Here is a 14,308-nt window from a genome sequence, read left to right as displayed (position 1 = left end):
GCTTGGCTGAGTGGCCCAGCTCTCCTCAGAGCTCCTCTGTGGCTGCCTGGGGAGGCACGGTCTGGGTCTCGAGGAGCAGCTGAATACTTCTGTTTTCATAGTCATTCTCTCCCTGGTGACAGAGCAAACACAGATGCTTTGCAGCCCCCTTGGAAAATCAAGACATGGAATAGATGATAGTTTGGCAAGAAACTCGGGGCGGATGTAACGTTCTGACACGATGCAAATGTCACATCAACATATGATTTAAAAGTAACAGGTTTCTTCCCATCTCGATGGAAATCTCCGGACTCGAGAGCACTAACATTTGCCTTGAGCCTCCTACCAATCAAACAATTATATTACTACAGAAACCCATATAAATCTCTGATATCAAAGCTTATTATGGGATATATTTCTCAAACAGTGAACATCTCTGCATTCTTAGCACCTTTTGTTTCTGTCTAGAACCTAAAATTGTTCTTTGGCTGTCCCCATAGGAGAACCCTTTGAAGAACCCTTTTTGGTTCCAGGAAGAACCCTTTTGGGTTCCATGTAGGACCCTTTCCACAGAGGGTTCTACATGGAACCCAAAAGGTTTCTACGTGGAACCCAAAAAGGGTTCTACGTGCAACCTAAAAGGGTTCTACGTGGAACCTAAAAGGGTTCTCCCTGAAACCAAAAAGCTTATCCTGTGGGGACAGCTGAAGAATCCTTTTGGATCTGTTTTTTCTAAGAGTGTGCTATTCTTCCTCAGAGTATCAATATATGGATTTATACTGTCTATATTAATATATACTGCATTAACAGATTGGCTTTACATTAAAAAAATTGAATGAACTATAATTTCTATAGTTCATTAGTCTTATTTAACAAGCTATTTGTAACAGCCACTTTGCCATGTTTCTTCTTCATTCTGATAACCAGGTGGCGAATCGCATCTCTGCATGTCTGGCAGACATATCAGTATGGATGACGGATCACCACCTCAAGCTGAACCTTGGCAAGACGGAGCTGCTCTTCCTCCCGGGGAAGGACTGCCCGTTCCATGATCTCGCCATCACGGTTGACAACTCCGTTGTGTCCTCCTCCCAGAGTGCGAAGAGCCTTGGCGTGACCCTGGACAACACCCTGTCGTTCTCCGCTAACATCAAGGCGGTGACCCGATCCTGTAGGTTCATGCTCTACAACATTCGGAGAGTACGACCCTGCCTTACACAGGAAGCGGCACAGGTCCTAATCCAGGCACTTGTCATCTCCCGTCTGGATTACTGCAACTCGCTGTTGGCTGGGCTCCCTGCCTGTGCCATTAAACCCCTACAACTCATCCAGAATGCCGCAGCCCGTCTGGTGTTCAACCTTCCCAAGTTCTCTCACGTCACCCAGCTCCTCCGCACACTACACTGGCTTCCAGTTGAAGCTCACATCTGCTACAAGACCATGGTGCTTGCCTACGGAGCTGTGAGGGGAACGGCACCTCCGTACCTTCAGGCTCTGATCAGTCCCTACACCCAAACGAGGGCATTGCGTTCATCCACCTCTGGCCTGCTGGCTCCCCTACCTCTGCTGAAGCACAGTTCCCGCTCAGCCCAGTCAAAACTGTTCGCTGCTCTGGCATCCCAATGGTGGAACAAGCTCCCTCACGACGCCAGGACAGCGGAGTCACTCACCACCTTCCGGAGACATTTGAAACCCCACCTCTTTAAGGAACACCTGGGATAGGATAAAGTAATCCTTCTAACCCCCCCCTTACCCCACCCCACCCCCCCAAAAAAACATTAAAAAAAAAACAACATTGTAAAGTGGTTATCCCACTGGCTATAAGGTGAATGCACCAATTTGTAAGTCGCTCTGGATAAGAGCGTCTGCTAAATGACGAAAATGTAAATGTAATACATCACTGGGTCATTCTTGGCTTGACAGTATTTACAGTAAGGGTCCAAGGCTTCCTGGGCATTTCCTTTAGTCTGTAATGCTGCAGCGAGCTTCAGCCTGGAGAGCTAGCTCAAGGATGCTACTAAATAACTGTCGCGGGCAATCTCTGGCCCAAATAAAAGTGCCAATGATGAACTGTGCTCTTTACATACAGTAAAGTGGCTGAGATCCCAGAGGAAGTCATGGAAAACACTCCTCCTGTTCCAATCCCTTAAAGCTTTTTGCGCAGGCTGGGTTAGTGAGAAAAGCTTTTACACAGCAGACATCATGTCTATCACTTGGATAGAAAGCTCTTAAGAGCGGCTGCCATAAAATGAGTGAAGAACTAACATTATGACGCTGTAAAGAAACCAGGCCAGATGTTTTGCCTTTTAAAAGGTGTGAAGTTGAGTTCTGCTTCTTAAATGTGAGAAAATGAGTGGTGCAAATTGTCTTTCCCTACATCAGAATCAACACAGCAAGAACAGACTTAAGGCTGAAGCCACTGTCATGGCGACACAGGGAGCTACTGAAACTTGGTCAAAGTGTCAATATATTTCCCCTGACCTGTTGACTACCTCCCCTCACCATGTCATATCCTGCTGTGGTGTAATAGCCCTTCTCTAAGGTGTCTGCCTCTGTAGATCATCCACCAGTCATTTGTATTTGCCTTGCTGTGTTTAATGTACTTGCAGCCATTGACCTAACGAGAAGATATCCAACTGAGTCAGCTTTTCTGTCTATCCATGGCAACCCAGAAACAAAGTGATGCTTTTAATCTCTGTAAACACAAGATCCTATCTAATCTGGGCTCATCTTGTCTCTCCAAACAAACTTAGTTTTCTTCCCTGAGCATGTCTCTGGCCTATATAAATAAGAGTTAGGAGAGTTAGAAAAACTGTGGTGGTTTCTCTGAGGCCTAAGGCACAAGTGGGGGTCTCATCGTAACGTGTGAAGAAAAATAATATTTGTTCTAAACATAAAAGCAGTATGACTCTTGGAGGTTGTACATTTTTATGTTTAGAAATGGACGCCAGGCACATTCCAGGAGAGTAGCCAACAACAAGGATTATTTGTTGGAGGATATTGTGCATTGATCATGCTTAATTTTTATAGTAGAAATGTTCTTCAAATGTCCATCATCCCTTCACATCATTTGGAAAAGTATTATGCAAACTTTATCTGCACATACTTCAGTTTGATTAACATTTCGATTCAGACCATTGTTTGGTCATACCTCCCAGCAGATGGTCTTGAGTATGGGAAATTAATTTAGCTGTATCATGCTGATCTCATTGAATCATTTGTCAATTATTTGTCCAATTAAGTGATGACAATCAGTCCCACTTTACAATACAAAGACCTACAACCATACAGTAGTAATGACATTGTAATATAACCATGTTCTTAACAACAGAACCATAATGCATAATGAATGTATTTTATTATCTATTATGGGTGACATAAGGTTAATTTGAAGAGGCCAAATGAAAATGGGATTCGAATCTTGAGACTAGAAAACGGTTACACACTCTGGGAGCTGAAGGATGCAGAGCGCGGAGTGTGGGCTGAGGCTGAGCAGGTTGTGGGAGTGTTTATTCCTTTTCATGTGGTCAGGTAATTGAGGAAGTTTGTTCTCACTGCTGGAGAGCACTCTCACTCAGTAGGTGGTTTATTATCATCATGAGCTGAGCAAAGGAGACAATTATTTACTTTCCTTTAAGAGTGTGCAAAGCTGTCATCAAGGCAAAGGGTGGCTATTTGAAGAATCTCAAATATAAAATATATTTTGAATTGTTTAACACTTTTGTGGTTACTACATGATTCCATATGTGTTATTTCATAGTTTTGATGTCTTCAATATTATTCTACAATGTAAAAAATAGTAAAAAAATAACGAAAAACCCTTGAATGAGTAGGTGTGTCCAAACCTTTGACTTGTAGTGTACATGCACAGTACATTACCTGGAATTTGCCAGCATAGTGGTCATCTGTGGTTCCTTCCTTCCCCTCCTTTAGAGAGATAAGGGTAAAGCCTCTGAAATAGGAAGGACTGGAGGCGTGCAGAGTCACTGGAAACAGGAGAGGAGGGGAGTTTAGGGAATATACAGATGTTAGATCTTAATTTGACCAGTATTGTCTCTGCAAAATAATCTTGCAGCAACAGGATTTGTTAATGTTGCTTGATCTGTGGTTAGGCTATTACCTGGCCAAAATTAGGCTACATGAAAAGTGTAATACTGTTAATATACACTATATATACAAATTAGTGGATTCGGCTATTTCAGCCACACCTGTTGCTGACAGCCATGCAATCTCCATAGACAAACTTTGGCAGTAGAATGGATTTATTGAAGAGCTCAGGGAATTTCAACGTGGCTTCGTCATAGGATGCCACCTTTCTAACAAGCCAGTTCGTCAAATTTCTGCCCTGCTAGAGCTGTTCCGGTCAACTGTAAGTGTTGTTATTGTGAAGTGGAAACGTCTAGGAGCAACAATGGCTCAGCCACGAAGTGGTAGGCTACACAAGCTCACAGAACGGCAATGCCTAGCGCTGAAGCGCGTACCGCGTAAAAATTGTCTGTCCTCGGTTGCAACACTAACTACCAAGTTCCAAACTGCCTCTGGAAGCAACATCAGCACAATAACTGTTCGTCGGGAGCTAATGAAATTGGTTTCCATGGCCGAGCAGCTGCACACAAGCCTAAGATCACCATGCGCAATGCCAAGCGTAGGCTGGAGTGGTGTAAAGCTCGCCGCCATTGGACTCTGGAGCAGTGGAAATGCATTCTCTGGAGTCATGAATCACGCTCTACCATCTGGCAGTCCGACGCATGTTTCTGGGTTTGGCAGATGCCAGGAGAACGCTACCTACCCCAATGCATAGTGCCAACTGTAAAGTTTGGTGGAGGAGGAATAATGGTCTGGGGATGTTTTTCATGGTTCAGGCTAGCCCCTTAAATCTTAACGCTACAGCATACAATGACATTCTAGACGATTCTGTGCTTCCAACTTTGTGGCAACAGTTTGGGGAAGGCCCTTTCCTGTTTCAGCATGACATTGCCCCTGTGCACAAAGCGAGGTCCATACAGAAATGGTTTGTTGAGATCAGTGTGGAAGAACTTGACTGGCCTGCACAGAGCCCTGACCTAAACCCCATCGAACACCTTTGGGATGAATTGGAACGCCGACTGCGAGCCAGGCCTAATCGCCCAACATCAGTGGCCGACCTCACTAATGCTCTTGTGGCTGAATGGAAGCAAGTCCCCGCAGCAATGTTCCAACATCTAGTGGAAAGCCTTCCCAGAAGAGTACGTAAAAATGTATGCGCACATGACTGTAAGTCGCTTTGGATAAAAGCGTCTGCTAAATGGCATATTATTATTATATTATAAGAGTGGAGGCTGTTATAGCAGCAAAGGGGGGACCAACTCCATATTAATGCCCATGATTTTGGAATGAGATGTTCGACGAGCAGGTGTCCACATACTTCTGGTCATGTAGTGTATATAACCGTATGTTATTGCAGGTTTTCTGTGAATTTATGTAAATCGTGAAGCTCATCTGCATTTCCTGCGGTGCAGGAAAATTCTCAGCAACAAATGAGTGATTACATTTACATTTTTGTCATTTAGCAGACGCTCTTATCCAGAGCAACTTACAGTTAGTGAGTGCATACATTTTCATACTGGCCCCCCCTGGGAAGTGATCAAATTAAGATCCTATCAAAGATCAAAGATAATGTAATGTAGCCCCATCCAAAGAGCAGACCCTCCCAGGCACTGTTGAGAGAGAAACAAACTCAGCTGGAGGAGCCTACTACAGTATGTGGGCTAAAGGTATGCGCTGCTAGCAGCTCATTAGTTGCCTGCTGTTTCCCAGCCAGTGATTTCAACAGGGTCAAATGTAGCGTGTGTTGCGGTGGTAAAAGATTCATCTTTGAAAAGTCAGCTTTACTAACAATATTAGCTTATGGTTTTTCTGCAAACTGACAACACACAATGCATCCTCCTTGGGCTGTACTGGGTACATTATAAAATATAAACATTGTAGATGTATTTACACGATCGTTAGAAAATAATGTAATTATAAAGTGGAAACTACTTTTTTTTTTTTATCTAATGGGGGAGAAAGAGGCCATTTCAGCTGCTGAGAGGAGTTTTTAAGTGAAAATAATTTGTATTATTAACGTAGGGTCACTGGGAGCAGTTATATGATATTCAGACACGTATCAGAAACTATGATGATAGAGTTATGAAGAATGTAATAATATAATTGTATTTACTAATTGCACACTACTGACCAGCCCAGCTCATTCAAAAGCACACCTGGTTTATTAGTCCAAGGGAAAAAATGCTGCTCACAATCACACAACAGTGAATTATATAGTGATAATGAGCCACTTACCACAGGCCAAAGAACACCTGTAGGCTATTACCTTGTATCCCCCCAGTGGTGTCAGTTCAGCTAAACCTAGGGTATGGGTGTTAAAACAGATTTGTATTTATATTAATTAATCTATTATGTTTGTCACAACAAGGCCGACTTCAAATGCTGACATTAATGTGAAAGTAACCAGTGCATAAAACAGCTGATTACGAATGCAAACTATGCCAGATAAATCCTACACATGCATTAAAATAAATGCATACATCAAAGGACTTACTTAGGCCTACAATCGACAGGGACGCATGAAGACAAACAAACTCGACCAAAGAACGACTAAAAAAACGTCCAAGGAAAACCTACACATATATGGAGCTAAGGCCCCGCCCGTGATTCAGCACTGCTGAATGGACAACTTCTCGGTACAGGTAGGCATAGTGGAACTCCATGGCGTGGTGCTGAATGAACAGCACCTGTCTAGCAGCGAGCTATATCATTATTTTGTTTGTGGGCAGTTAGAAATGTTATGGGCACAGTTAGGTAGCCTACAATGCGTATATGAAAATCATAACTGGCATGCAGATCTTTAGAAATGGTAGGATCAATTGTAAATTGGCACCCCACGTGAAGGTTGCCGATCCCCTTCTATAGCCTGTATGAAGCCACCCTTCTGGAACGGTGCATACAGTTTACTATGACAGTATCATTGTCTCATGCGCTTCCCACCAACATTGTCTCGTGCGCTTCCCGCAAATTTTTGCATTTGCCTGCATTACTCGCCAAGGAAGGTAAACATTCTGCGAATACTGAAGCATTGTATCAACAAAGTGGCTCTGAGAACATTGAAACATTGTATCAACAAACGAGGCGGCTCTGAGAATATTGAAACATTATGTATCAACAATGCGGCTCCGAGAATATTCATTGTAACATACAGCACCATTTTTTTCCCTGTCCAGCTTGTCTTTGTCTGATATTAGTAGTTGCACTATCTTGGTGCTCATTATATACTGAATAGGCCTATATACAGTGGGGAGAACAAGTATTTGATACACTGCCGATTTTGCAGGTCTTCCTACTTACAAAGCATGTAGAGGTCTGTAATTTTTATCATAGGTACACTTCAACTGTGAGAGACGGAATCTAAAACAAAAATCCAGAAAATCACATTGTATGATTTTTAAGTAATTAATTTGCATTTTATTGCATGACATAAGTATTTGATCACCTACCAACCAGTAAGAATTCCGGCTCTCACAGACCTGTTAGTTTTTTCTTTAAGAAGCCCTCCTGTTCTCCACTCATTACCTGTATTAACTGCACCAGTTTGAACTCGTTACCTGTATAAAAGACACCTGTCCACACACTCAATCAAACAGACTCCAACCTCTCCACAATGGCCAAGACCAGAGAGCTGTGTAAGGACATCAGGGATAAAATTGTAGACCTGCACAAGGCTGGGATGGGCTACAGGACAATAGGCAAGCAGCTTGGTGAGAAGGCAACAACTGTTGGCGCAATTATTAGAAAATGGAAGAAGTTCAAGATGACGGTCAATCACCCTCGGTCTGGGGCTCCATGCAAGATCTCACCTCGTGGGGCATCAATGATCATGAGGAAGGTGAGGGATCAGCCCAGAACTACACGGCAGGACCTGGTCAATGACCTGAAGAGAGCTGGGACCACAGTCTCAAAGAAAACCATTAGTAAAACATTACGCCGTCATGGATAAAAATCCTGCAGCGCACGCAAGGTCCCCCTGCTCAAGCCAGCGCATGTCCAGGCCCGTCTGAAGTTTGCCAATGACCATCTGGATGATCCAGAGGAGGAATGGGAGAAGGTTATGTGGTCTGATGAGACAAAAATAGAGCTTTTTGGTCTAAACTCTACTCGTCGTGTTTGGAGGAAGAAGAAGGATGAGTACAACCCCAAGAACACCATCCCAACCGTGAAGAATGGAGGTGGAAACATCATTCTTTGGGGATGCTTTTTGCAAAGGGGACAGGACGACTGCACCGTATTGAGGGGAGGATGGATGGGGCCATGTATCGCGAGATCTTGGCCAACAACCTCCTTCCCTCAGTAAGAGCATTGAAGATGGGTCGTGGCTGGGTCTTCCAGCATGACAACGACCCGAAACACACAGCCAGGGCAACTAAGGAGTGGCTCCGTAAGAAGCATCTCAAGGTCCTGGAGTGGCCTAGCCAGTCTCCAGACCTGAACCCAATAGAAAATCTTTGGAGGGAGCTGAAAGTCCGTATTGCCCAGCGACAGCCCCGAAACCTGAAGGATCTGGAGAAGGTCTGTATGGAGGAGTGGGCCAAAATCCCTGCTGCAGTGTGTGCAAACCTGGTCAAGACCTACAGGAAACGTATGATCTCTGTAATTGCAAACAAAGGTTTCTGTACCAAATATTAAGTTAGGCTTTTCTGATGTATCAAATACTTATGTCATGCAATAAAATGCAAATTAATTACTTAAAAATCATACAATGTGATTTTCTGGATTTTTGTTTTAGATTCCGTCTCTCACAGTTGAAGTGTACCTATGATAAAAATTACAGACCTCTACATGCTTTGTAAGTAGGAAAACCTGCAAAATCGGCAGTGTATCAAATACTTGTTCTCCCCACTGTATATATAAAAACAAACAGCCCTACGTCCACACTATAGCTACATAACTTAGCAATAGCCTATTTAATGACGTTTTGCCAGCCAGATTGATCTGTAAGAATATCTCATTTTAATTGAGGAAGATGGTCAATCAAGACTGATTGAGAGGTTAACATACATTATACCATAGGCAGGTAGGCTACATGTAGGGATTAGGGATGCAGGCAGGGGATAATGATGAAGTATGCCTAAAAAAGTTACCACAATTAAGTAATCATTAATGATTTGCATTATCTCAAGTAAGCCTATCATTCTGTCACTGTATTACAATGCACATTTGTTATAGCCTACAACTGTTCTTGTCTTTGAAGCCAAAACAAACAGGACATGTATTTTGGGGAACTGCTCTAAATAGCAAGTTCTTCAGTTGTGTTAATTTTCATACCAATGCATGAAACGAAAATTGCACTAGCCTACTGGGCGAATGAATGAAAACATCAATTAGGCATACAGCTATCACAACCTATATTTTAATAGCAATAAAATAGCTTTTGGTTTCGAATGGTCACCAAGAAGGAGGGCTCCCCCACCTCCCAATTCCCAATTCAATTAACCCCTGGCTATCAGATTACAATAAGGCAATAAATGTTTTTAAAAAAAAAATATATATATATATATATATATTTGACAATTGCAATTCCATTTACTTTTGATACTTAAGTATATTTAAAACCAAATACTTTCAGACTTTCACTCAAGTAGTATTTTACTGGGTGACTTTCACTTTTACTTGAGTCATTTTCTAAGGTATCTTTACTTTTACTCAAGTATGACATTTGAGTACTTTTTCCACCACTGTTTTTGACTACTTAAAATGTTTGGTCTTGAGCTAGGGTATGGCATACCTATCCTCGTCACGAACCAGGCTTCCCTAAAACGGGAAGCCTGGGAAAGGTCCATGGCAGAAATCGGAACCCGGTGTAAATCAGTGACGCCTCACAACACGTCAAACCAATCAAATCCTTGCTTGGGCGGAGCTCCAAAGGTGCTCACCAGATTAATGCCATAGTAGCAACAGTGCGTGAGACTAAAAATATCAGCAAAACGTGCACTGGTGACGAAACACTTAAAATGCTGGTTTCCACAGCATTTCTCTGTTATTTCGAGGTGAGCTAAAGCTGCAGCAAGAGGGGAAATGGTCTACAATGCTGGCCATGTCAATATTTCTTATTTTGACGTTCCTGAAGTGATATTTGGCTGTAAAGGCTAGCATGAGGGACTAGAAGTAGCTAGCCACGATTGTTAGTTTTGAGAAAAGTCAGCTAACCTTGTAAACTACCTAGGTATAACTAACGAGCTAGCTACTAGCTAGTTAAATTTCTTTCATGATTATAAAGCCAATAAAATGTTAATAAAAACAGCATATTATTGACCTAATAGGTGTTAGCCCAGTTGCTAGCTTATACAGGGTCAGTGATATATAGACCAACAATGTACTGTCTATCTATGGGAACAACTGCAGTCATTTTGCAAGCAACGTTGCTAGAATTAATGAAAAAAATCGAATGAACCTCATAAAATGTTACCTGTAATGACCAACTCCTGTAGCCTAATTGTTACCTGTAATGCTCATCTCCTTTAGCCTAATTGTCATCTACTTATTTTCATACTGTACCTAAATTACAAGGGGTGGATTTGCATTTTTTAAAATTATGTCAGCCCTTAAAAGGCATTTACAAAATCTGGTATATGGTTACCCTCATATACATTGTCTACTGGTAGCATTTAAAATTGAGAACATATAGCTCAACATGTAAACAATGTGTGAGTTGAGCTTCAGATGACAGATGCCCATAAGGCCAGTAATGCCATCATACTATAGGCCTATGGCTGCATTGGCAGTGCATGCCATATGATAAGCTGCAAAATGGATTCACATAGTTGATATACTGAGAGAGACAATCAAATAAAACAGATTGGAGAACTTACAACTAGACAAAAATGTAATGCTCATTTGAGAATACACACAGATACACAGACACATTAGAGACAGAACCCCTTCCCTTCTTTATTGCAGGATTGTGATATGATTAATCAACATTGACACTAGTTCATTTTGAATAATAGTTTAACAATTAAAACAAGTTTAAACACTTCACTTCAAAGAATCAACACTTCATCACTTCAAAATGTACAAATAAGATTACTTGTATGTAAAGATTAGTCTAAACAACAATAGATCATTGTAGGTTATTATTACTAAAGCATCATTTCAGGGGAACAAAAACAACTCCATACTAGCAGTGGCCAACCTTGCTCCACTGATCCCTGATCTACTGGGTGAGCAGACTTCTATTCCAGCCCAGCAATAGCACACTTGATTATGAACTCTTAGATTTTATAAGTTCAATCAGGTTTGTTATTGCTGGGCTGAAACAGAACCCTGCAGACCTCCAGCAGGGTTGGCCTGCTCAAATTGTAATAGGTTTATACATTGTGTGTGATGTTTAACTGTATTTTTGTATGTATTTGGTAACATAAGTAGGCCTACATATAACTCATGGCATATAGGATATACACTTAGTCTCTTGTGACATTCATTGGGACCTCTTTTAATCTGCGAACAGGCTTTCACAGTTTTCAATATCTGAGGACAGAAAACATCACAAAGAAACAGGCTTCATTATACTAAAATTAGACAGCACTGAATATTATGTTGCTATTATCTCTGGCCTTAAGGTTTTCCCCTCTATGGACTGAAACTGGAGAATATTTTCATAATGTCCTCCCACAAAATTACCTGCCCTATCCTGTAGCCTACTATCTCCCTTTACTGACCGCTGGAGCTGCAATTTCACCCTTTTCCATGGCTGTTATCTACAAATGTATTTGGAGACTGTTTTTAATTTAGAATGATTACACCAAGATATCTAGCTAATAGGAAATTAGCTAGCTGATGACATTTAATTCACTTAGCTAAACAGTGTGTAATGTTAGCCATCTAGCTAGCAGCTCAGTTGAGTTAACCTACAAAGTGGCCCACTGTAGCCACCTAGCTAGCTAATAATACATGTGTTTTTATTTGTTTTAAACATGTATTTACTTACTTGAATAGGTTCTCCCACTGCCTCAGTTTTTTGCGTCCTTACAAAAACAAAATAAATGGGCAATCTTCACAATATTTTCGCAGCCAGCTTCAATGTTGACAAATGGAGACAAGGAAAAAGGTGTGTTTGTCACCAGAGCGGTTTAGAACGTGTTGTGACCTTTGACTTTACCAGCATAATACACTTTCAATTTCAATAAATATAAATCATAGACTGTCAGCCACACTTGATAACTTGAAAACTAGCACTTAAAAGTAGCATAGGCAACAACTAGTCAGACGGAAAACAATGACGCGCACCATTCAAACCGTTTTTGCAATACAAAATTCTCTAGACCTCCAAGGGAGCTGGGACAACTAAGTGATTTGTGGAGGTATGCAACGCCAGACTATGGCATACCCAACTGACTAGATAGCACCTTTTTTCTGAGAGTGCCATAGCTGCAATAACAAACGCATCATATGTGTTCCTTTCACTAATATTTTTGTTCAATGCAGGTCCAATTGTTTTGATACATGTATTGCACATGTCTTCGGGTGTCATATTGAGGTGTGATTAGTAGCTCTGGTTAGCTACATTTGTCACAATTACGCAATGGAAGTGACTTGCGCACGGAATCTAAACTTGACTTTAGTGTTAGGCTACTGAAGTAGGCTACACTTTCTGAGAGTTGTCCTTTTCAAAGCCACTCCAATTTGGTGAATATAAGAAAAGCCAAGCAAGTAACGATACGTAAAATGTGCTCTTATAGTTATATACCTCGGTAGGTGCTTGCAGGTTGGTAATTTTCTGGGTCCCCCTCGACTCTTAGCCGAAACTCATTGTAGCCATCTCTCCGTGTACCCTGTGTCTGTGCCCGTAAAATCCTGCCGCAATATCCATCCGACTTCGCTTGCTTATCTGTGGGTTCCTCGACGAACGTGAGAGCATTGCACACACAATTGGAAACAAAATACTGCAAAAGCAGCAAATGCAGATATATTCCCATTATTGATGATGGTGTGGTGGGAAGTTCTTTATTCCACCTCTACAAAGGAAACAAAATAGAGGATATATTATCTCCCCACAGTCCCCAACTACGGAATTCCTGCAAACTACTTAGCCCTGACACTTGGTAATAAATGGTGTTAGAAACCGCGGTGAATCCATCCCAGACCGAGCGGGTTTCGAAGTTCGATGGCACTGCTTCAGCATACAGTTACACTGATCTGAGAGGAAAGCGGTGATAGGTGGCTTGAGTGTTGATCTAACGGAGTAATTCTCAGGGTCCGGGAAATAGCGAAGCGCAGCAGCACAGCTGTCCCCGACACAGAGAGAAGAACTAGATTGTAGGGATGAAGGCAGCAGAGTTTAAACAAAACCCAGACATTCCTAATCGTCCCTGTGACCGAGAGGAGCGTTTGACATTCTTGGTGAGACGCAGGAAAGCTGTCGGCCAATGTTTGCACAGCCGTGGATCTCATAAATCAATTAGCCTATAGCAGGGCGCTCATAACAATAATGCGCCTTTTCTTTTATTAATGGTAATGAGGAGGCAAATGTTTGGTGTGTGCTTAATTATTTACTTTTGACGATTATACAATTTTACTGTTTATATAAAAGTGCAGGATTCTTTGCATTACGTTTTCTTCCCGATTAGCAATGAGTGGTGGAGTGCGGTGCGATAGCTTTTTTGCCCATCGGCCGCATTCACCGGGCGCCGGCGATGGGCTGCTTTGTCAAGCGGAATCTGTGCTCCTGTCGATCTCACATATCCTGTCTTTCTCACATGCCGTTTTCCTCAGCCCACCCGTCCTTCTCCTGACCTGTGACACTACAGCTGCCAGTTGGAGACAATACGTTTTTTTCAGCGTCAAGCCAGCTGCATGCCTACTCCCTGTCGCCACTTATTTGTATATATTTATTGATTTTTATTATTTAAGATACATTGGATGCCATTGAAAAAGGTTTGTGGAAAAGTATTGTAAAAAAATTAATAAAATAAATAAATAAAAGATCATGAGGGCCAGTTCTGTCAGAGGCTTCATGCCCATAGGGGGCACAGGGGCACTTGTCCACTTAGATTTGTCCTGTTAAAAAAATGTTATTTTTTTAAAGTAATTTTTGTAGTTGTTGTTGTTTCTCTGTAATACTACTAGCCATCTAGCAATTTTATGAAGGTGGCTTTAGCTAGCCCAGATAGGTTCCCAATCTCCCAACCCCATAACTAGCTACCAAGAAGCTAGCCCTTGATCATGTAATGGAACTGAGAGTCATGATCAAGGGCTAGCTTCTTGGTAGCTAGTTATGAGGTTGGCAGATTGGGAACCT

The 14,308-nt window shown here is 41.9% G+C and overlaps 1 protein-coding gene across 1 annotated transcript in view; it reads right to left on the bottom strand.

Moving 5' to 3' along the window:
• The window catches only part of LOC121532348 (spondin-1), a 94,842-nt gene extending 81,445 nt beyond the window's left edge, over window positions 1-13,397 (bottom strand). The window contains exons 1-2 of the mRNA XM_041838282.2: window positions 12,758-13,397; window positions 3,859-3,965 (exon numbers count right to left, since the gene is read on the bottom strand). Of these exons, the coding sequence (XP_041694216.1) occupies window positions 3,859-3,965; window positions 12,758-12,986 (336 nt within the window). The 5' untranslated portion in view covers window positions 12,987-13,397. The remainder of the gene's footprint in view (window positions 1-3,858; window positions 3,966-12,757) is intronic.
• Between the last annotated feature and the right edge of the window lie 911 nt (window positions 13,398-14,308).

Source organism: Coregonus clupeaformis, chromosome 6 (assembly GCF_020615455.1).
Source record: "Coregonus clupeaformis isolate EN_2021a chromosome 6, ASM2061545v1, whole genome shotgun sequence".
NCBI lineage: Eukaryota > Metazoa > Chordata > Actinopteri > Salmoniformes > Salmonidae > Coregonus > Coregonus clupeaformis.
The sequence above is the reverse complement of the archived record's forward strand: the minus strand, read 5'-3'. Positions and strand labels throughout refer to the sequence as shown.